At 41.8% G+C, this 23,003-nt stretch overlaps 1 protein-coding gene across 10 annotated transcripts in view; it reads right to left on the minus strand.

Moving 5' to 3' along the window:
• Positions 1-23,003, minus strand: part of LOC140714203 (NACHT, LRR and PYD domains-containing protein 3-like) — a 99,727-nt gene that overhangs the window by 18,814 nt on the left and 57,910 nt on the right. For 5 of the 10 annotated variants that reach the window (XM_073025237.1, XM_073025186.1, XM_073025194.1 and 2 more), the window contains 4 exons: positions 9,466-9,557; positions 8,429-8,595; positions 7,340-7,511; positions 7,175-7,240 (listed from right to left, as the gene is read on the minus strand). In XM_073025237.1, coding sequence (XP_072881338.1) covers positions 7,175-7,240; positions 7,340-7,511; positions 8,429-8,595; positions 9,466-9,547 — 487 coding nt within the window. In that variant the 5' untranslated portion in view covers positions 9,548-9,557. Of the gene's footprint in view, positions 1-5,309; positions 5,331-7,174; positions 7,241-7,339; positions 7,512-8,428; positions 8,596-9,465; positions 9,558-23,003 lie in introns of those variants that run through there. The other 5 variants (XM_073025201.1, XM_073025210.1, XM_073025247.1 and 2 more) reach the window with 4 other exon arrangements.

Consider the following 23,003-nt stretch of genomic DNA (forward strand, 5'->3'; position numbering starts at 1 on the left):
GCTGTGACTGCCTCTATGACTACCCATGGTAGATCTTCCCACGTACCCACTGGTCTATGAAAAAAATATCTCTGAAATCCCAATACTTTCTTCTGACCACCATAAAATTGTGTCCTCTTGTATTAACCATTTCAGCTGGGAATCCGTTCCATGTTTTAATGATTACTTAGCCTTACCAGTTTCTAAGGTTTCAGTACAATAATACTCTGTAAAGGAAGGCATTAAAGCAAATTGATATTTAAATTGCATATATATCAGTTAGAAGTAAGGCCTGTAATTGGGCAGAAGAAGCAGTTAACATGACTTGATATGGTGCTTTGTAGAGTTAGGCTTTTTATATTTAGCAAAATATTTTTTTTTCCTTTGTAGGGCTTTTCTATTTTAGGGCCGTATGTTGTCTTTTTTTGTAACTGGGGGGAGGAGTTAAGGAAAGCTTTTTAAAACCACTATTATAAAATGGGCAGCTCATGGAGTCTCCCTCTCTTTTTTTATTCTATGGGGAAGCATTTCGGCTTTTTTTTGCCAAATTTCGGGCTTTTTGGGGTGGTGGGAGGATTGGGGTTAGTCTTGATTTACAGGATTAACTGCAAGATTAATTTTAGTTTTCTTTTTGGTATTTTTCCCACTATGGAGTTCCAGAGCATGCATATTTTGTGTATGGTTGTACTTATCACCGCCAGTTTTGGTTAGCCTGCGCTGGTATGCATTCATATATATGTTAAGTAAAATAATTTTTTAATGGCAATTAAACAGATAAAGGTTATAAGTTGGAATGTACATGGTTGGAATCATCCTATTAAGTGAAAGAAGACTTTTAAAATCATTAACCGATTCCAACCCAATATAATTTTTGTTCAAGAAATTCATATCAAAACAGGCAATCAAAATAGATTTTTTTAAAATGTGGAAGGGCCTTCAATTTCACGCTACTTGTCAAAATAAAACAAAGGGAGTATCTATTTTTATTAAATCTAATATTTTATTTATCCAGGAAGATATTGTGTCAGATATTAATGGTAGATTTTTAATTGTTAAAGGAATAATTTGAAATAGAAAAATTGTTCTGGTTAACCTATATGGACCTAATGTAGATGATTCTTCTCTTTTTAAAAACGTATTTGCTTTATCGCCGGACTTAAATGAATATATGTTGTTAATGGGTGGTGATTTTAACTGTTGTTTAAATCCTTTGATTGACAAGAGTTCAACCAATCAGCGGCTTCCGAGTTGTTCTGAATCACTCATTTACTCTTTTCTAATTTGATTTTGGCCTGGTTGAAATTTGGAGACATCTACATCCTAATGATAGAGATAATTCTTTTTTTCCCACACGTTCACAAAAAATATTCGCGAATCGATTATAGTTGATCCCCGATTTTTGTCCAAAGTCCAGAAGTGTGAATATGATGCTAAAGCTCTTTCGGATCATGCGCCTTTAAGTTTAGCTTTTGAATTGAATGATGTCGCTATTGCAAATTTGCCTTGGCGTTTTCCAGAAAATTTATTACAAAGTCCGGACTTTATCAAATTTATTGAGACTCAGATAAAAGATTTTTTTCTTTTTAACAATACAGGAGATGTATCGGAGATGTATGGGGACACATTTAAAGCATATTTGCATGGTCAGATAATTTCCTATTCAGCTAAGCTTAAGAAACTGGACAGAGTTAGATAAGATTTCCAAACAAATTAAAGACTTGGATAATATTTATGCAGTCTCTCCTAACATTTATTTATTTAAACAAAGAGTTGAACTCCAATCACAATATAATTTATTATTAACTTATCCTGTTGGATGTAATTTGCTTAAATTGAAAAGTCAATTTGATGTGTTTGGAGATAAAAATAATAAGCTATTAGCATCTCAATTAAAAGCAGCTAGAGCTAAAAGACAAATTTTAAAAATTCATAAGGGAGATGGTAGTTTAGCATGCAATTATGAAGATATTAATAACATTTTTCAAGACTTTTATATGGAACTTTATAAATCTCAGTTTCCAGTTGATTCTTCCAAAATGAATGCCTTTTTACAAAAGATTGATTTTCCTCAAATTTCTGTTGAAGATCAACAAACTCTTAATGCTCCTATTACTGAAAGCGAATTTCAGAAAGCTATTTCTTCAATGCAGTCTGGTAAAACTCCTGGACTGGATGGTTATTCTGTAGGATTTTATAAAAATTTGAAAAATTGCTCTCTTCATATATGTTGGAAATGCTTAAAGATTATTTTTTAATAGGAGAGTTACCTCCTACATTTTATGAAGCTTCTATTTCTTTAATTCTTAAGAAAGATAAAGATTCTACTGACTGTGCTTCATCTAGACCTATTTCATTATTAAATGTGGATCCGAAAATTCTCTCAAAAATAATGGCCAATCGGCTAGAGAACATTATAGCTAAAATTATTTCTCAAGATCAAACAGGTTTTGTAAAGGGCCATTATTCCTTTTCTAATGTTCGGAGACTGTTAAATGTTATACATTCATCCTTTTCTAAGGCTCCCCAATGTGTCGACCCTCTTGATGCTGAAAAGGCATTTGACAAGAGTTGATTGGAAATACTTAATTAATGTTTTAGAGAAATTTGGCTTTAGTATTAACTTTAATAAATGGATTAGAATGATATATAAAAGCCCCATTGCTACTGTTATTACTAACAATTGCAGATCTCCTTTTTATCGGCTTTCACAGGGTAAGAGACAAAGATGTCCGTTAAGTCCTTTGTTATTTAATTTGGTGCTGGAACCCTTGGCTATTGCACTTTGGGAAGCTAAAGATATTCATGGAATTCTTATAAATGGGACTGTTCATAAGATCTCCCTTTATGCTGATGATCTTTTAGTTTATATTTCGAATCCTGAAGAATCTATTCCTAGTTTATTGAAACTATTAAACAATTTTGGAAAGTTTTCAGGATTATAAACTAAACCTTCATAAAAGTGAACTATTTCCCCTAAATGATTCTGCTTCTATATATGATGACATTCCTTTTAGAGTTACGGACTCATTTAAATACTTAGTTATTATTATCACTAAAAATCATGAAGATCTTTATAAAGCTAATTTGGTTCCTTGGATTTTATGAAGCAATTATTTTGTAGATGGAATCCAGTTACACTTTTGTTAGTTGGCTGAATTCATGCAGTTAAAATGATGATTTTAACAAAATTTTATATGTATTTCAAAATATCTCTATTTTTTTAACTAAGAAGCTCTTTGATCAGGTTGACTCCATTATTTCATCTTTTGTTTGGAATAATAAAAGACCAAGAATTGCTAAATATCATTTACAAAAAATAAAAGAAGATGGAGGTCTTGCTTTGCCTAATTTAAGAATGTATTATTGGGCTGTTAATATACATTATACGCATTTCGTTATATTGGGCTGATAGAGATGAACAACCTCCGTGGGCTGATTTGGAATTGAATGCTGTGAAACAGTTTCACTTAACCTCATTATTAGGAGCTTCTCTGCCTGTACAACTGGCCAAAATTACTAATTTAAATTTATATCCTGTGACTAAATAGTCATTACAAATTTGGTTCCAGTTTCGTAATTTTTTGTTATGACCTCAGCCCCCTCCTTTGTGAGAATCGCAAGAGCCCTAGTCAAGGGGGGGGGGGGTCAACTGACCCAAGAGGGGGAGAGACGTGCTGAATAGACACAGGAAATGGGAGAGAGAGGGAGGGAGACGTGCGGAAGACCACGTTCTCCCGAGAAGCAGAATAAAGTGACTCTGACTATTGTCTCATGAAGACCACTTGTAAAGCCCTAGGGCAACGTGGGCTGGGTGATGGGGGAAGGATTGCCTCACCCCCCACCCTGATTGACATCTACAACCCTGCCAGTCCAGATAAAAGGTGGGCTGCCGAGGTGGGGCCTGAGACGCACCAGAAGACACGCTAGAAATCCTGCAACATCGTTTTGATAGCGATAGCCGGTGGTGGGGTTCGTGTGCGTCTTTTCCTTGCCTGGGATTGGCGACCCCACAACGGAAGAACGGCTTAGCTACAGGGGAGGCCACAGATGAGCGTTCATTCCCCCAACGAGGCTCCGACAAACCGAACTCCTCCAGGTTGGAAAACCGGTCGGGTAACTGTTTCATTCAATCTCTCTCTTTCTAACAAAAGTGCACCAACGCGACACCACAACCGACGGCAGCTGGTGGAACTGCAGTGACCGTAAAAGACTTTTAGATATCCAGCAAACAATATATAACTACATTACCCCTAGACAACGATAGAGCTTATTTCTGATTGATTATTACTATACCTGTGCTTTAGATTGAGTTGTGACGACGTATACAATCTGAATGTTTTGTATTAACCATACGTTTGTGCCCCTTTATAAATAAAAACGTTTGAAAATAGTAGCACCAGGCTTCAGCGGACCTATCTATCTTTGCTGGTAAGTCACCCGGTTACTGGGGAACGTAACACTAAACAGTCATTACAAATTTGGTTCCAGTTTCGTAATTTTTTTAATCTTAAAAAATTTAAACTTTTTAGTTTAATTTATCAAAATTATTTATTTAAACCTTCATTAAGTGGTCCTACTTTTCTTCTTTGGAGGAATAAAGGAGTTTATTCCTTCATGGATTTGTTTCAAGATGGCCGACTGATGTCTTTTGAGAAATCAGTAACGAAATACTCTCTCTCATATTCACATTTCCTGCAATATCTTCAGGTCAGACACTTCTTACAAAAATACTTAAGTAATTTTCCATATATACATGATTCTGACCTGTTAAAGATATTATTTTTAAAATGAATCCTTTAGTGAAGGGTTTTATTGGTAAAATTTATGATTTATTGTTACAACAGCACAATTAATCCTTCACTTAAGATTAAGCAAGATTGGGAGACAGAGCTTAACATGAATGACCCTGATAACAGATTGGTTGCGGATTTTGAAGTTGGTCAATTCTTCTTCGATTTGTGCCAATCACTCTTTAATTCAATTTAAAAGTGTACATTGTTACTATCTGACAACGGAGATACTGTCAAAAATGTTTCCTAATGTTGATAGTGTGACAGATGTAAAACTGAGACAGCCACATTAACATAGAACATAGAATAGTACAGCACATTACAGGCCCTTCGGCCCACAATATTGTGCCGACCCTCAAACCCTGTCTCCCATATAACCCCCCCCACCTTAAATTCCTCCATATACCTGTCTAGTAGTCTCTTAAACTTCACTAGTGTATCTGCCCCCACCACTGAGTCAGGCAGTGCATTCCACGCACCAACCACTCTCTGAGTGAAAAACCTTCCTCTAATATCCCCCTTGAACTTTCCTCTCCTTACCTTAAAGCCATGTTGTCTTGTACTGAGCAGTGGTACCCTGGGGAAGAGGCGCTGGCTGTCCACTCTGTCTATTCCTCTGTCTATTCCACATTGACACATGTTTTGGTCGTGCTCTGTATTGAAGCATTTTTGGAAGTCTATTTTCTCTACAATTTCTAAAGCTTTAAACATTAATTTACAACCTAATAAATTGACAGTTTTATTTGGTATAATTCCTCAATATATTCATGGTATTTCTCCATCAGACCAACATGTAATTTCATTTTTACATTGTTGTCCAGAAGGGTTACTTTGTTGAAATGGAAAGATGCTTCTGCTCCTACTTTGATACAATGGTTTTCTCAGGTGATGTTATGTCTTAGTTCGGAGAAAATCAGAAGTCGAACTTTTGAACGTCGATTTGATTTTGAGAAAAGGTGGGGTTCATTCACTGGCTACTATCATCTGATTTGAGTTAATTAATATGGTTACCTTCCGATTTTTCTTTAAGTCGATTTGAGTTGGCGGATTGATTTTTTTTCTGTAAGCTTGTATGATGTATAGCTCCGGGGTTGTGCTCCCAATGGGTTTATTTTTGTGTATTTTTCAGTTAGCAGGGTTTTTTTTTTCTTCTTTTTCTTTCAACAAAATATTCTTAACACTTAATTTTTTCTTATTATTATTGATATATTGCTTAGCTTTGTTAATCAGTTATTTGCTAATTTAATTCTTTATTGTACATAATGACATATTGACTTAATATATCTTTTTTTGTTAATCTTCAATAATAATTAATAAAAAAGATTTAAAAATGAAAATGATTGGATGTGGACTGGAACAACATTGACAGAGCTGACAGAGACGTGAGTAGTTTGTAAACTTCCTGATTCGTCTATCTCTGTTCCCATATTTAAATTATCATCTTTGGGATTTGTTCTTGTAAATGAGAGACTGAACCAGGGTTCTGGCCGAGATTCCTTATATTTCTGTTAAGAGCTTTGAATAATCAGATAAAACATGGGCTGATGCAATATTAGTAAGTTTTCTGATATTTGTCTTTCCTGCACTCTCTCCTCTGTTAAATGTGCAGTTGAGTGATCCTGAGTTGGTTTCTGCGATGATGAAACCTTACAATCTCTAGAGCCCATGCACTGCCCGGGCTCCATTTTCACAGACGTGATGGGCTTATGGATGTAGTGAGCTTCCCATCCAGATGGTCACAATTTAACTGATTGCAATTTATTTATAGATATTTTCAGTCCTTTCCACCTTGCTTGCCGCAATCCCACAACCCTCGATTTCCCTGAACTCTGCTTCAGCCTCATCTGGGCTACTGCATACCATTCCGATCACCCCACTACCGGAGGGATGTGGAGGCTTTAGAGAGGGAGCAGAAGAGGTTTACTAGGATGCTGCTTGGTTTAGAGGGCATGTGCCATCATGAAAGGCTGGATAAAATTAGCTTGTTTTCTCTGGACCTGGGAGCTCTGACACAGGTTGACAACATTATGAGAGGCATGGATAGAGTGGACAGAGAGAATCAGTTTCTCACGTTGAAGTGTCTATTACCAGAGGGAATATATTGAAGGTGAGAGGGTGTACAGTGAAGGGGGATGTGAGGGGTAGTTTTTTTAAATCAGAGAGTCATGGATGCCTGGAATGCACTGCCTGGAAAGGTGGTTGAGGTAAATTATTAGAAGCTTTGAAGAGATGTTTAGATAGGCACATGGATGTAAGGAAGATGGAGGCATATGGACATGGTGTAGGAAAGAGAGATTGGAGTTTGGGTGTGTTTGATTTACTTCTTAGCTGGACGGCACAATATTATATGCCTAGTGGCTGATTCCTGTGTTATACTCTTCAATGTTCACTGCACGTTCACTTACCGTTCAGCGCACTGAGAACCGTCAGTAAAAGTTGAGCAGGAATTGGTCGATGGGAAGGATCACAACCTGATTGAATTTAAACAAATTGAGGAAATCATTTTTGTAAAATTTTAAAGTGTGCTGTGTTGCAATACAAATTTAAATTAATCTCTGATATAATCTCACCATATATCTGTATTTCCTTCAGTATTTTGTCCAAATTGGGGACACCAATCCGCATTTTCACAAACGTTTCCCACATCACCCTCCGGGTGCGGGAGTCTTTCTCCATCACCAGGCTCAGGAGGAGTTTAGAACTGTCCACCCGCTCTCCCTTAATAGCGAGATCGGAGATTTTCTGTGAAGAGTAACAGTGAACATTTTGGGGACTGACAGATTCACATAGGGAATGTGAAGTAACTGACGTGCTCTGTAACGGGGTCACACTGAGTAGTCACCCGGACGGGTGCTGATCCTGTCTGGACATGGACTGTACATTCTGAGTGCAGAGCACACGGAGGGACATTTACTGTGAACCTGGTCCACCAGTCAATGAGATCCTGGCTGGTCTGTGACCACTTCACTGACATGGCTCCCAATCCATAAATAATTCCTCACTGGATTTGACTGTGTAGAACAGAAATCAGAAAATAACAATCACAGATGAAGAAAGAAGTCAGGAAGGTTTTTATATCAGAGCGAGCAGTCTTAGAGAAACTGCAGAAAAGATGATATGATTCATCTCTTCAGTCCGCCAGTGTCCAGCATGCCAATGGACTACCGGCTGACACCTGATGCCTTTCCTTTGCCTTTTCCATTGGAGGTTCATTCAGTGATTACACATTATAACATGGCAGTATTCCCCGATTCACACTGTTTGTGGTTACAGATTATTACCTGATCACCTCCACCCAGAACAGAATACACTTGAGCTCCTGTGACACCTGCAGGTGAGGTGATGCCCCAGTTTTCACTGACATCCTGCCATCACGCTGTACGATCCTCCCAAACCAAAACCTCCCATCATATTTCCATTTAATACTGTAAGCCCACACAACTGTTACCTGCTCAACTCACTCTGAACACTGAGCAGCTACCCACCAGTCCGCAGAGTCTTTTCACCCCTTTCTATCACCTGTTCAGATTCATAAGTTCAAGATTGCATGTACAGTATTTACTTCCCAGTTGTTCGTTTATCTAATTTAATATTCGATGAGTCAAGGTTCCAACACCTGTGATGTGTGAAAAGTCAAACCCATTCTCCCTCCCACTCACCCGATGTTCCTCTCCACTGAACCGATTCTCAGCCGTTAACGCCAGGCTCACTCCGTGTACCTTTCCTTCGATCGCCTGCTCCAGCCTGTCTCGGTAGAAGTCAGTTAGGTGAAGCAGCTGGATATCATCCAAGTTTGTCAGGAGCTCGGTGATCACTGAGCTCGGACCTGTGAAGGAAAATGAGGAGCATTTAAGAAATTACTGATCCCATATTGGGCAGTAACATTCTCTCTGGAACCTAAAGATCACCAGACACAGTCCAAAATATACATATGGGGACCGGGGGGGGGGGGGAGGAATGGGCTTGGGCTGGGGGGTGGGGAGTGCCGACGGTGTAGCAGGGGGTATAGTCCTATCTGTTGAAGGCTGCTCTTTCATGTCCCTGGGAATATACCTCTCTGTTTGGAAAGGACTCTGCTTATTCCTGAGAATATGGTAACTCATCACCATCACTCTCCTGGTGCTGCCCATCACCACCGCTTTGCTCTGGGTTACTGCCTGCCTGCCTGGTCAACCCCTTCCTCAGCAAATCTCTGGGATATCTCACAAAATGCTCAGCATGTCAGGCAGCATCTATGGAGGAAAATAAACAATCAGCGTTTCAAGCCAAGGCCTTTCATCGGACTGGAAATGAGGGGGACAGAAATCCTCGATATTATCACATTACTTTCTATTCCTTGTGGTCCTGATCCAAAACATCAAATGTTTATTCCCCTCCATGGATGCTGCCTGACCTGCTGAGTTCTGCCAATCTTTTGTGTGTCTTTTTGTTGCCCAAAACTTTCAGCATCTGCAGAATGTCTGGTCTTCTGGAGTAACTCGCTATTTTAATGTGCATCACAATCTGTTAGAGGAGCAGGAGGAGACGGCAATTGTAATCCTTCCATGAGTGACTGTGATTCCGCCAGATGTTAACTCTGTCTCTCTCATCTCTCTGCTCAGTTTTCACAAATATTTCATGAATTGCCAATATTAAATTAAACCCAGACATAGAATCCAGCAGATTATTTATAAATTAAAATAATTTGCCAACATACCCGTGTCCTTTCCCGATGTTGACGTCACTGGAACTCCTCCACTGCTCACACCTGGAGCCATTTTGAGGACAGGTGTGATCATTTTTTTGCTGCTAACAAAAAAAAATAATAGCAGGGTTAAACATTAATTAAAGGAGAACACCGTTTTGTTTTTAAACCTAGGCAAACACTTCCAAACACCTTGGGCCTGTCCACTGAAGCCTTGACATGGCCTGGTCCACCTGCGCCCATCCACCCACAGTCACACAATGTCCATTTCTGCTTTCCCCATGGATTGTACACTGGGCTAGGATTCTCTGGGATATCTACTCACTGTATTGCAGGCAATTCCCTTTAGGAACCAATCTTGTGTCCTGGACCAGGAGTGACCTGGCAATGGAATGGCAAGGCAGGTTGAGCAGACAGCACCCACTGCTTTGGTCCTCCTACCACTGGTGGCGCTATGGTAATTAATGGACAGCTGTTACAGCAGTGTGGAGTGAAACATTTTTGCTGACCAATGGGACATCTATTCCTCTCATCACTGGATTATACAGATTTCTCAGTCACACCTGATTCTCACCATCTCCTTTCAGTTTAACATCCCCTGGCATTGACACCTATGGCAATATATGGTTCGGGTCTATATAGAATCACTCTGCCATCCTGAACAATGCAACGTCACACACAGCATCACGACATCTTGTCCTGAACCACTACATTTTCTCCGGCAGGACTTTAAGATCATTATTTATTATCACCTAAATTTGGTCAAGATATCTTTGAACATATCACCGGGCTATTATCAGATAGTTACATGGCACCTTGTTAAGCACAATGTAGACCATATATGTCAAACTCAAGGCCCGCGGGCCAAATCCGGCCCGCGGTGGAATTATCTTTGGCCCGCGAGATAATATCTAATTACTATTAAAGCTGGCCCCAGTAATCGAAGCGCCTATGGCGTATGATATGGCTAATGCTGAGTTTATTCAGGTACCAGGTTTTCAGGGTTTTTAGTGTTTATTCGGCAGTCTTCTTCATAAGAAACGGAATTTGTAAAGTGAAACACTTTGTAGTTATAGCAGAGACTGAGACACATGAGAGCAGGCTGAAAAAACTGAGGCAACGAAAGCTGCGTTCGCACGTGTCCGACTGATCCAGCCCGCATGAAGCTGCATTTTGCTCAATCCGGCCCGTGACCTAAAATGAGTTTGACACCCCTGATGTAGACTATTCAACAAGACAGTTGAGTATGTTAATATTTCAGGTGGAAGACCTTGTATCAGAGCTGAACCTGTATGTCGGAGCCATATATCTAACCTCTATCTGCATTGCATTCTGCGTTGTGTATTTATGATGCTTGTTTATGGTAACAAGTCGCATCAGTGGTGGTGTGGTAAATGTGAAGGGAATCAGTTATACATTTTGTGCTTTGTTCTGTGTGGTACACAGCTGAGGACTGACAGATGTCATATATTTTGTTATTATCCTCTCAAATACGCTGAACTTACACTTGGGTACACTTCAGTTTCATCGCTTCAAGATTGTATGTTGGCTGATTGCTAATAAAGGATCGAATACATATCACCGACATTTGTAACAATAATCACTGAAGCTGAGGGAACACCATGAAAATATAACAAATCCGTGGGGTCGCCAGCAACGGCAACTTGCTTTGGTTAGAATTCACCGCTACATTCTCAACAGTTGTTTCTCAATCAGCCAATCATTTAAAATACTCTGATGTACTTAATGAGGTTGTGATGTTCCACGCCATTACGTCCTCCTGCTTGGACTACTCCAACTCCCCATATACTGCGATTAGTCAGTCATCCCTGTCCCGCCTGCAACTGGTCCAGAACGCCTCAGCCAGGCTCCTGACAGGTGCCCGGAAGAGGGACCATATTGTTCCTATCCTGGCCTCTCTCCACTGGCTACCAGTACATTTCAGAATTGATCTTAAGGTTCTCCTGTTTGTTTATAAAGCCCTAAATGGGCTGGCCCCCTCCTATATCGCAGACCTTCTAACCCCTTATTCTGTGCTGGGACCCCAGTTGTTTACAATATATATTAATGATTTAGACGAGGGAATTAAATGCAGCATCTCCAAGTTTGCGGATGACACGAAGCTGGGCGGCAGTGTTAGCTGTGAGGAGGATGCTAAGAGGATGCAGGGCGACTTGGATAGGTTAGGTGAGTGGGCAAATTCATGGCAGATGCAATTTAATGTGGATAAACGTGAGGTTATCCACTTTGGTTGCAAGAACAGGAAAACAGATTATTACCTGAACAGTGGCCGATTAGGAAAAGGGGAGGTGCAACGAGACCTGGGTGTCATTGTACACCAGTCATTGAAGGTGGGCATGCAGGTACAGCAGCAGTGAAAAAGGCAAATGGTATGTTGACATTCATAGCAAAAGGATTTGAGTACAGGAGCAGGGAGGTTCTACTGCAGTTGCACAAGGTCTTGGTGAGACCACACCTAGAGTATTGTGTGCAGTTTTGGTCCCCTAATCTGAGGAAAGACATTCTTGCCGTAGAGTGAGTACAAAGAAAGTTCACCAGATTGATTCCTGGGTTGGCAGGACTTTCATATGAAGAAAGACTGGATCGACTAGGCTTATACTCACTGGAACTTAGAAGACTGAGGGGGGATCTTATTGAAACGTATAAAATTCTAAAGAGTTTGGACAGGCTAGATGCAGGAAGATTGTTTCCGATGTTGGGGAAGTCCAGAACGAGGGGTCACAGTTTAAGGATAAAGGGGAAGCCTTTTCGGACCGAGATGAGGAAAAACTTCTTCACACAGACAGTGGTGAATCTGTGGAATTCTCTGCCACAGGAAACAGTTGAGGCCAGTTCATTGGCTATATTTAAGAGGAAGTTAGATATGGTCCTTGTGGCTAAAGGGATCAGGGGGTATGGAGAGAAAGCAGGTACAGGGTTCTGAGTTGGATGATCAGCCATGATCATACTGAATGGCGGTGCAGGCTCGAAGGGCCGAATGGCCTACTCCTGCACCTATTTTCTATGTTTCTATGTCCCTCAGGTCGACTGACACCAGGCTCCCGGCTGTCCTGCGATCTAAATTTAAGTTCAGGGGTGACCGCGCCTTTGCTGTTGCAGCCCCTAGACTGTGGAACAGATCTGTCCCCTCCATTGACTCTTTTAAGTCCAGGCTCAAAACTTACCCTTATTCACTAGTGTTTGAATCTTCCTGATGTGGCTGATTTTTGGCTTGTGCCTAGGCTCGAGCCTATTTATTTTGTGCCTATTAGCTGTGTGCCTTGTTGTTTATATTTGTGTTTCTTGTATTTATGATTTTAGCTTCCTGTTATGGCTTGTATAACACTTCGGTCAACATGGGTTGCTTTGAAATGTGCTTTATAAATAAATTTGACTTGTCTTGACTGAATGAATATTTTGCTTCAGTATTCACAAGTGAAAAGGACCTTGGAAATTGTGGGGATGACTTCCAGCAAACTGAAACGCTTGAGTGCACAGACTTTAAGAAAGAACATGTGCTGGAGCTTTTGAAGGTCAATAAGTTCAATAGGTCACTAGAACTAGATGATATATACCCCAGGCTACTGTAGGAAGCGAGGGAGGAGATTGCTGAGCCTCTGGCAATGATATACCTGATAGAGCTGTATAAGATGATGAGAGGCATTGATTGTGTGGATAGTCAGAGGCTTTTTCCAAGGGCTGAAATGGTTGCCACAAGTGGGCACAGGTTTAAGGTGCTGTGAAGTAGGTACAGAGGAGATGCCAGTTAAGTTTTTTTATGCAGAGGGGGGTGAGTGCGTGGAATGGGTTGCTGGCAATGGTGGTGGAGGGTCTTTTAAGAGACTTTTGGATAGATACATGGAGCTTAGAAAAACAGAGGGCTATTCGTAAGCCTAGTAATTTCTAAGGTAGGGACATGTTCGGCTCAACTTTGTGGGCCGAAGGGCCTGTATTATTGTTACGTACCCGTGGGTATCTTGTACTTGTCACGTGACACAGTGGTGTTGAAGCTATACTAGACTTAAGGTAATGGTCTTGCAATGGTGGAGTGACGTCATTTTCCAGCAGTAGAGGTCATGTGACAGTTTTTTTAAAAACAAGGTATAAAAGGAGCACCCCTCCCTGTGAGGAGGGGCAGTTCGTGGCTGGATTTGCCATTTTGACTCCATGCTCCTGCGTGGTCCAATATTATGACGCAGTTCCATTGAAAGGTGGAGTTTTATTTTCTGCCTAAAGTTTAAAAGGTCATTGCCGGCAGTTTCATTACAATACTGCCAGTTAAAAATCAGTGCAGAGTGAAGATTGGAGTTCGGGAGCTAAAAGATCGAGGAAAGTTGATTTCAACGTTGAAACAAGTTCGACCTTGTTTGATCCTCATTCGGAAGGAATTCGTTGGCTGTGCCCGTGCTAACCCCTGCAATAATAGCAGAAAGGGTTGGGTACAGTTTCGTCAAGGAAAGGTCAGTGCCTTTAAGCTGTTTCATTTTCATCTTCGTAAAATCTCCAGGAAAAGTATAGTTCGACTGGGAACCACAACAACACGACGTGAAAGAGAACTTAAATAGTCTTAAAATGTATCTCCTTTAATGGACTGTATGCATTTTGAACTTTCGCAGTACTACTTTGAAGAACTGTTTTTGCAACATCGCTTTAAGAACTGTTTAAGCTGCCGCACAGCAGCTGATTTTCGGTTGCGTTAGCTGTTTGTTTACTTTTTGGGGTTTGTTTTTCAGTGTTTAATAAATGTTTTATGTTATTAAAAAAAAACCTGCCTCACTTATATATTTATTGTTGTTGAATCCGTAACAATTGTGCTGTCGGGTTTTTATGTTTCTTTGCATCATCAATAGGGACCGGAGAAGTACCAGAGGATTGGAAGGTTGCAAATGTTGTTCCCTTGTTCAAGAAAGGGAGTAGAGATAATCCAGGAAATTATAGACCAGTGAGTCTTACTTCTTTGGAGAAGATCCTAAGAGACAGGATTTATGAGCAGTTGGGGAGATATAATCTGATTAGGGATAGTCAGCATGGCTTTGCTGAGGGCAGTTCATGCCCTATGAACCTGACTGAATTCTTTGAGGATGTAACGAAACACATTGATGAAGGTAGAGCAGTGGAAGTACTGTATATGTATTTCAGTAAGAGGTTAGCTAAGGTTTCCCATGGAAACCTCATTCAGAAAATAATGAGATATGGCATCCAAGGAGACATTGTTTTGTGGATCCAGAATTGGCATGCCCACAGAAGGCAAAGGGCGGTTGTAGATGGTTCGTATTCTGCATGGATGATGGTGACTAACAGTGTTTCGTTGGAACCCCTTCTCTTTGTGATTTTTACAAATGGCCTGGATGAGGAAGTTGAAGGTTGGGCTAGTAAGTTTGCTGATGACACAAAAGTTGGGAGTGTTGTGGATCATCTGCAGGGTTGTCAGATGTTACAGTGCAACATCGATAGGATGCAGAACTGGGCAGAGAAGTGGCAGATGGAGTTCAATACTGATAAGCGTGAAGTGGTTCATTTCAGTAGGTCAAATTTGAAGACAATACAATATTAATGGTAAGACTCTTGGCAATGTGGAGGATCAGACAGATCTTGGGGTCTGTGTCGATAGCACACTCAAAGCTGCTGCACACGTTGACAGTGTTGTTAAGAAAGCATATGGTGTGTTGGCATTCATCAACCATGGGATTGAGTTCAAGAGCCTGAAGTAATGTTCAGCTATATAAGACCTTGATTAGACTCCACTTGGGAGTACGGTGTTCAGTTCTGATCACCTCACTGCAGGAAATTATATGGATGCTATAGAGAGAGCGCAAAGGAGATTTATAAGGATGTTGCCTGGATTGGGGAGCATTCCTGATGAGAATAGGTTGACGGAACTTGGCCTTTTCTCCTTGAAGCAATGGAGGTTGAGAGGTGACCTGCCAGAGGTGTATAAGATGAGAGGCTTTGATTGCATTAGTTGTGTCGTTAGCCAGAGGCTTTTCCCCAAGGTTGAAATGACAAACACGGGGGACATAGTGGTGGTAGAGGCAGATACAATGGGGTCTTTTAAGAGACTCTTAGATAAGTACATGGAGCTTATAAAAATAAAGGATTATGCAACAAGGAAATTCCAGTCAATTGCTAGAGTAGGTTACATGGTCGGCACAACACTGTGGGCTAAAGGGCCTGTAATGTGCTGTAGATTTTTATGTTCTTCACATGTCACCTACCAAGCTGCCAAGATGATCATCACTAATCAAATCTCACTGAGTTTTCACAGGTCCTCTTGAATTTGTTGCCAAGTGAGCAAGTACGGGAAGATGCAGGTACAGAGAAACACTGACCTGTAGCAGCACCACAGGCAAGTACATTCAGATAATTCACAAAACAGCAATTACAGTCGGCCCTTTACAGGAAAATGTGTTATTAATATTTAATTGTGTTTCTTGCTGTTTGTACGCTCAGTAACCTGTTGCACATCTTCAGTCGTGCCATCTGAAACTGGAAGCCACTCTGTCACTGAGTGAGCTGCAGAAGTCAATGACTGCAACTGGAGATGATGCTCATGTCTTCCCCAAAAATGGTACTTATGGAAAAGAGACAAGGAAGAAGCCTTGGCTGAAGAAAAACATACCCTTGCCCACAAAACTCAGAGAGACATATCCTAAAAGACTACTGCCTATCTCAAACAGGAGAAAATCTGAAGATGCTGGAAATCCAAGCAACACGTACAAAATGCTGGAGGGACTCAGGCCAGGCAGCATCTATGGAAAAGACCTTAGTCAACAGTTCGGCCGAGACCCTTCGTCAGGACTGCAGAAATAAAAGATTAAGAAGGTGGGGGGAGAACAGGAAGAAATACAAGGTAGTATGTATTGGAGTATAAAAGTTGCATTGTTTGCTGTGTAACCAAAACTATGTAGTCAGCTTTGAACTTGCTATTTGCTATGCATGTATCCAATTTAGTAGGAGAATGAAATCTTAAGAATGTAGAAGACAATGGTGTGTTAATGAGAGGTAGCTAAGAGATGTAGATTAGAACATGATTAAGTCAATAGGTAGAAACAATAGTGGCGGATGTACTTGTGATACACAACTATAGACCGATTGGATATGCTAATGCAACTAAACCAGGAGATTGCTATAAAAAATGCTATGTACAAGGATCGGTGGGCAATCAGCGACTAGCTCAATAACTGTCTCAGCTTTGATTTGCAAATTAAAGTTTAATACTTCTTGAAGAATCATCTGCGTCTCCTGGTCGTTTGTGGGGCACGAGAAACCACAACAAAAATTGGCGACTGTGACAGGACCGGAAAGAGACGCGGAAAGGAAACGGCAGATTGGGGACGCTTCCCAGTCCTCTAGGGACCCCCACAAGGCGAACAGAATTAAGGGTGCACCCAAACAAAAGGTAAGCGCTTTTTGCAACAATTTGGACTAAGAATTCTGTTGGTTTTGGGGAGGTCTTGGAGTCTCAGAAGTGTGGAACCACTGCCGAAGGGTCTCTCCGGTCCAAAGAATCTGGCAGAATTGGGGGCTAACAGGAGGCTCAGAGGATTGATCACGAACACTGCAGTGAGGGTAAGTACAAATAAGCTAATAAGAAGTTAAGTGAAGAAAAATTCCACGTGGTATTGGTAAGTCCCTGTGGATACCGCTTTGTATAAAATGAAGGTCTGAATGGGCAGGGAAAGGGAAAATAGAGAAAATCCTCGTGGATACCGCCTTAAGAGATAAGGGTCTGAATAGACGAGGTGCATAGAGAAAATCCCTGTGGATACCACTTCGTATGAAACAAAGGTCTGAAAGGGCAGGGAAAGGGAAATAGAGAAAATCCTCGTGGATACCGCCTTAAGAGATAAGGGTCTGAATAGATGAGGTGCAAAGAGAAAGTTCTGTGGATACCGCTCTGAATAGAGGTCTGTACGGGCAGAACAGAATAGCAAACAAGGACAGTCCAATATATACCGTAGATTCCGGATTTTAAGCCGCTACTTTTTTCCCACATTTTGAACAGCTTTGAACTTTGCGGCCAATAATCCGGAGCGGCTAATGCAAGGTTTTTTTCATGCCGCCTCGTAAACATTTTGCCTCGTAACAGTAGACCAATAAAATTGATGAGTAGTTCACAGAGGTCCAATGAAATTGTACGATAAATCAAGCGCACTTTCACAATTAAATTATTGTAAATCAGTCATTTGTACTCACCCTCATCAACATGGAAAACACTCGAAGCATTGTGCTACCTACCCTCTTAGTTTAAACTATATTTGTTTTCTGTACTACATCGCGGGATGCTATGACGACACACCCGGTTTCGCGGCGTCTTGTGGGAAAATGCCGTTTGCGATGAAACGGAAAGGAGGGGGGGAGCGGCGGAGCGGCTTTGGATCCGAGCGAAATCTGCTTTTAAATGCCGTTTGCGATGAAACGGAAAGGAGGGGGGGAGCGGCGGAGCGGCTTTGGATCCGAGCGAAATCTGCTTTTAAATGCCGTTTGCGATGAAACGGAAAGGAGGGGGGGAGCGGCGGAGCGGCTTTGGATCCGAGCGAAATCTGCTTTTAAGTTAAAGGTATCAATAACTTTTCCTGGTAGGCTGCAGTATATATATTTTTTACCAGTCGTTAGGAGATATTGGAATGTTGTTCAGTAAAGAAGTATACGCAACGTATATTTAAAAGTAGCCGCGTACGGGCACGGTTCGAAAAAAAGCATTTGCAATATGTATTTGTTTTTGTTACCATATGGATTTAATTAAAAGTTAAAAAAATCCTCACGTGTAATATCTTTCTGTGTAAATATCACAACGTGGGACACCTGCGGCCGAAAATCCGGTGCGGCCTAAAATCCGGTGCGGCCTTTACATTTAAAAAAATGATTTTATTTCTAAAATTAGTGCCAGCGGCTAAAAATCAGGTGCGCTCTGTAGTCCGGAATCTACGGTAGTTTAAAGCGCTGGTAGATAGACGATAGACTAGGCATAGAATTAGAGTAAATAATATTATCCAGTAAACGAACTGTGAATCTCTGAAATACCTTAAAAAGAGAGAACAACATGACAGGTAAAGGAACAGCAGTAGAGATTCTGAGCAAAAAAATCCCGGGAAATAAATATGAGATCACAAAAACTTCAGAGAAATGGGAAAAGAGAACCAAAAACCTGCTCACAAAATGGCCAAGAGAAGGAACGCTTGATGTAAGCTTGTGCGAAGAAATGGAGGCACTAATTAAAAATTACAAACCAAAAGATAAATCTAAGAAAAGAGGGCAAAAAAGAGAACGAGAAATGGAAGTGCTAAAACTCTTCAGAATGGAGGGAGAAAGGCTGAGGAGGACAGGTAGAATATTGATTACAAAGCGAGGAAGACACTAAGGTGCTGGAGAAACAGCCTGTTAGAGAGGGAGGAAGGTACAGTGAGAAGCTGGCTTCAGCTCCGTACCCGGATGCGAAAGAAACAGAAAAGCCCCCTCCCTATAATGAGGAAGGAACCCCTAAGCAGTGCCCTCTGCTGACGGGAACAGTAAACATGCAGGGAGAAGTACAAGTTTGGGATAATGAGGAGGAAAAAAGACAATACGAGAAGGAAAAAGCGGTGATATGGAAGGAGATACAGGCAGAAAGGATAAAGGTGGAACAGGCAGAGAGAGAAATGAAAGAAGAGATTGAACGGATGAAATACTTGAGAGAGGAAAAGGAGTATGAGGAGTATCGGTTATACCATAGAAATAAACAGACTAGAAAAGAAAGTGGCTCATCAGGGCAGGAAGAGATGAGGCATTCAAGAGGAAGTGGAAAAAAGATAGGAGATGAGAGTCTTGGAGAAACACAAGAGAGAAGGGAATCAAGCACGAGTAAGGATCATGAGGAGTCCCTGCCACAGGTGTACAGACAAGGACAGGAAGAAAGAGAAGGTGACTCATTGGAGGAGCAAGAGTTAAGTGGAGAGAGAGAGGATGCGAGAATTTGTGGGGAAGAGGTAGGAGGCAGAAGCCTAGAAAAGCAGAAGCAGGCGGTAGGGGAGCGACTTGCGGAAGTAGAGAGCTAGATAAGTTACTGAGAGGGGATTGCCAGAGGAGATGCGAAAAATACTCCAGGGGCCATCCAAGTATTGAATCAAGACAGAAAAGAAGGACTCCATAGGGAGACTGAGGGAAGAAGAGGACCCCGGAGAAATTTGTGTGGGAGGCAGTAAAGACATACCCTGAGACAGATGGTGAGTCAGGCGAGGAGGAGAGCCAGGGCAGGTGGGAAGAAGGAGGAAGAATGATGCCGTTGTTAGTTAAAGGATCAGGACAAGTGCAGTACATCCCTTGGGGATCCCAGGACCTAGAAGGGCTGAAAAACACTCTGCCCAATCTACATGAAGGAGCAGGGAAATGGATTAGAGCCTTTGAAGAAGAAACGGCAGGACGATTATTGGCTATGGGAGATTTGAAGGCACTATTGATAAGGTTGATGGGAACCTCCAAATTTAACGAACTAATGGAAATGGCTGGCATAGTAAACGCGAACGACCCGAGAACTGATGGAGATGGGTTTGACAGAGTGAGGCAGAGGGTATGGCAGGCCCTCAGAAAGCTTTACCCACCCAAAGTGGATCCCAAAGCCTTAAAGGGGGATCCACTGGGAGACACTGAAAACCCAGCAGCCTATGTAGAAAACCAGTTGAAAAGATGGAGACTGGAGACTGAGCAAGAGGTGGAAAATAGCTTATTTATCACCACACTGTTCCGACATAGCATTTTGGATGCAATGCCTCCACAAGTAAAATCCAAACTGGAGGAAGTGGTTGGGCTGACGTCAATGACCCCACAAGAATTTAGAGACCACGTAGTCCATGCGGTTGAGAAATACCGGAAAGACAAACGAAGGTTGGCTGAGCAGCAGGAAGAGGTGCAAAGAAAGTTAATACAAATGCAGCTCGAAGAACACAAAAAGAAGGAAAAAGAGAAAAGCAAAAAGATGCTGCCAGCAACCACATCCATCGAACAGCCATCGAACTGGATGAAGCACCACTATACGGAGGAACCGATCATACTGTAAGACAAGGGCCGGAAAACCCCATGCCAATAATCAACATCTTTGGAGGAGCATTCCCACAAATGCCCTATCAGAAACAGACTAAATTCAAACAGCCCAGACAGGACTGGAAGTCCCAATGAGGGGGACAGAGGAGCTATGGGCAGAGGGGACCAGTGAGGAAACAGGGGGAAAGAGAGGTAGAGAGACTGTGCTGGGGATGTAATCAGCCAGGTCACATGAGAAGAGATTGTCCATTTACACCATGGCCTGTCACACACCAGCAGGAACCGATAAGAAGGGAACAATAGTTTAGCCAAGGACCAGCCCCACAGGCCCAAGCGGACCTGTGAACCCCTATGCGAGGTATTAGGGGTGCCCCAAGAACTCGAGTGGGAAGGGACATTACCCAATGATAACAAGGGAGGCAGACGAGGAACCCATTGTTCAGGTTATGTTAGAAGGGCAACTGACACCAATGATGATAGATACTGGAGCCACGTACACTTGTGTACAGCCACAGTATGCCCTTCACCTTCCCATGTCAGGAAAGTTTATTAAGACGGTAGGGTTCTCGGGGAAAACACAGTTGACACAGTGCACGGCTCCAGTGCAGTTGAGAATGGGAAATAAAGGAATTGTTTTGCCGGTGCTAGTATTTAAAGGAACTCCGATTAATTTGTTAGGCAGAGAAGCCTTATTGAAACTGGAATTAAAATTAGAATGCACCAGAAATGGGCTGAGTGTGGAAAGAGCAGGGGCTCAATTGATAGTGCAAGAAGACAAGAAGGCTAATGTCTTTTGGATAGGAGACATCGCAGATCAGATTCAGGAAACCTGGGAAAAATGAAAAAAGGGCGTGCAAGCTATATTACCCAGGGCGGTAATGCCCAAATCTGAGCTACATTGTACAGTGATTTTTGATGAGATTCAGAACAGGGAGTTAGAGGAGAGATGGCACCTGGAGGCATGTACCCAGCAGCACCTGGAAGGGGAGGCTGTGATAATTGGAAAGCAAGGGGCAGCTTTACAATTTAAGTGGAACACCTTTTTAGAAAAATGGTACAGGATACTGGAGGCTGCGCCCCACGTAACGTTGTTGGTAAACAAGGGATATCAGTCTAAAGACTTAGGACCCTTAGTTAAGAGTGCTGAAACCGTAACAGTGTGGAGGAAAATCACGCCAGAGGTGTGGATATCAGAAGACAACGACAGTGAGAGAGGTCGAAATAACTCCCCAACCACACATGCCATTGCTGAGAAAGGAAAGAGGCCAGCAGAAAGATAGAAGGTTAGATGAGTTGCCATCTATTCTGTGGTCACAGCATGACATGGACGTAGTGAAAATAAAAACAGCTAGTCCAGTGGAAATAAGGCTGAAAAGGGGAGCAATTCCACCCAGGAGACCACAATATCCTCTAAGACCAGAAGCAGAAGAAAGAATAGCATCAACAGTGCAGGGGTTGCTTGAAATAGGAGTGCTTAAAAGAACAAACAGTCCATGCAATAGCCCCGTTGCTGCCGGTCTTAAAAGCAGATAAATCTAAGTGGAGATTGGAGCATGATTTGCGAGCGGTAAATGATGTGGTAGAGGACTGGCCAGCGGTAGTCCCCAACCCACACACACTTTTGACTAATGTTCCACCAGAAGCAAGTTACTTTTCAGTGATTGATTTGTGTTCGGCTTTCTTCAGCATTCCTCTGGCCGACCAGCATCAGTATCTGTTTGCATTTACTTACAGAGGTGCTCAGTATACCTATACCAGAATGCCGCAAGGGTTTAAACATTTACCACACGTTTTTAATCAGGTGTTGAAGGCAGACCTAGAGGGCATACCATTGGAAAGTACCTTGTTACAGTATGTGGATGACCTGTTGATTTGCTCCCACAGTAAGGAACAGTGTGAGCAGGACACTATAACTCTGTTAGAGAAGCTGGCACGGAGGACATAAAGTATCCAAAAAGAACCTGCAATTTTGCACGCAGCAAGTGGAATACTTAGGCAGGGTAATATCCAAGGGAGTAAAGGTGATAGCACCAGATCAGATTGAGGCAATAACTAAGGCCCCAAAACCCCAGACTGTAGGGCAGATGATGACGTTTTTGGGAATGGCAGGGTACAGCTCAGATTGGATAGGAGAATATGCTGAGATTGTGGCACCTTTGAGAAAGATAATGAAAGAAGCAGGACATCCAAATTTGAAGAACAGCTTACAGTGGAATGGAGAGGCGGAGATAGCTTTCAATACTATTAAGCAGGAATTGCAGTCAGCACCAGCATTAGCTTTGCCTGACTATGAGAAGGTTTTTCATTTGTATGCATCCAACCGACAGGAGGGTTATGTCACAGCGGTTCTAACACAAGAGACAGGCACAGGAAAAGCAAAGCAGCCGATAGCATACTACAGTACAAGACTAGATGAGGTGGCTCAGGGGTATCCACCCTGTTATCAGGGATTGGCAGCACTGTACTATGCTATGCATATGAAAAGGCATCATCTGTAACCATGGGCTATCCTGTGACTCTGTACACACACCACA

This window comes from Hemitrygon akajei, chromosome 2 (assembly GCF_048418815.1).
Source record: "Hemitrygon akajei chromosome 2, sHemAka1.3, whole genome shotgun sequence".
Taxonomy (NCBI): Eukaryota; Metazoa; Chordata; class Chondrichthyes; order Myliobatiformes; family Dasyatidae; genus Hemitrygon; species Hemitrygon akajei.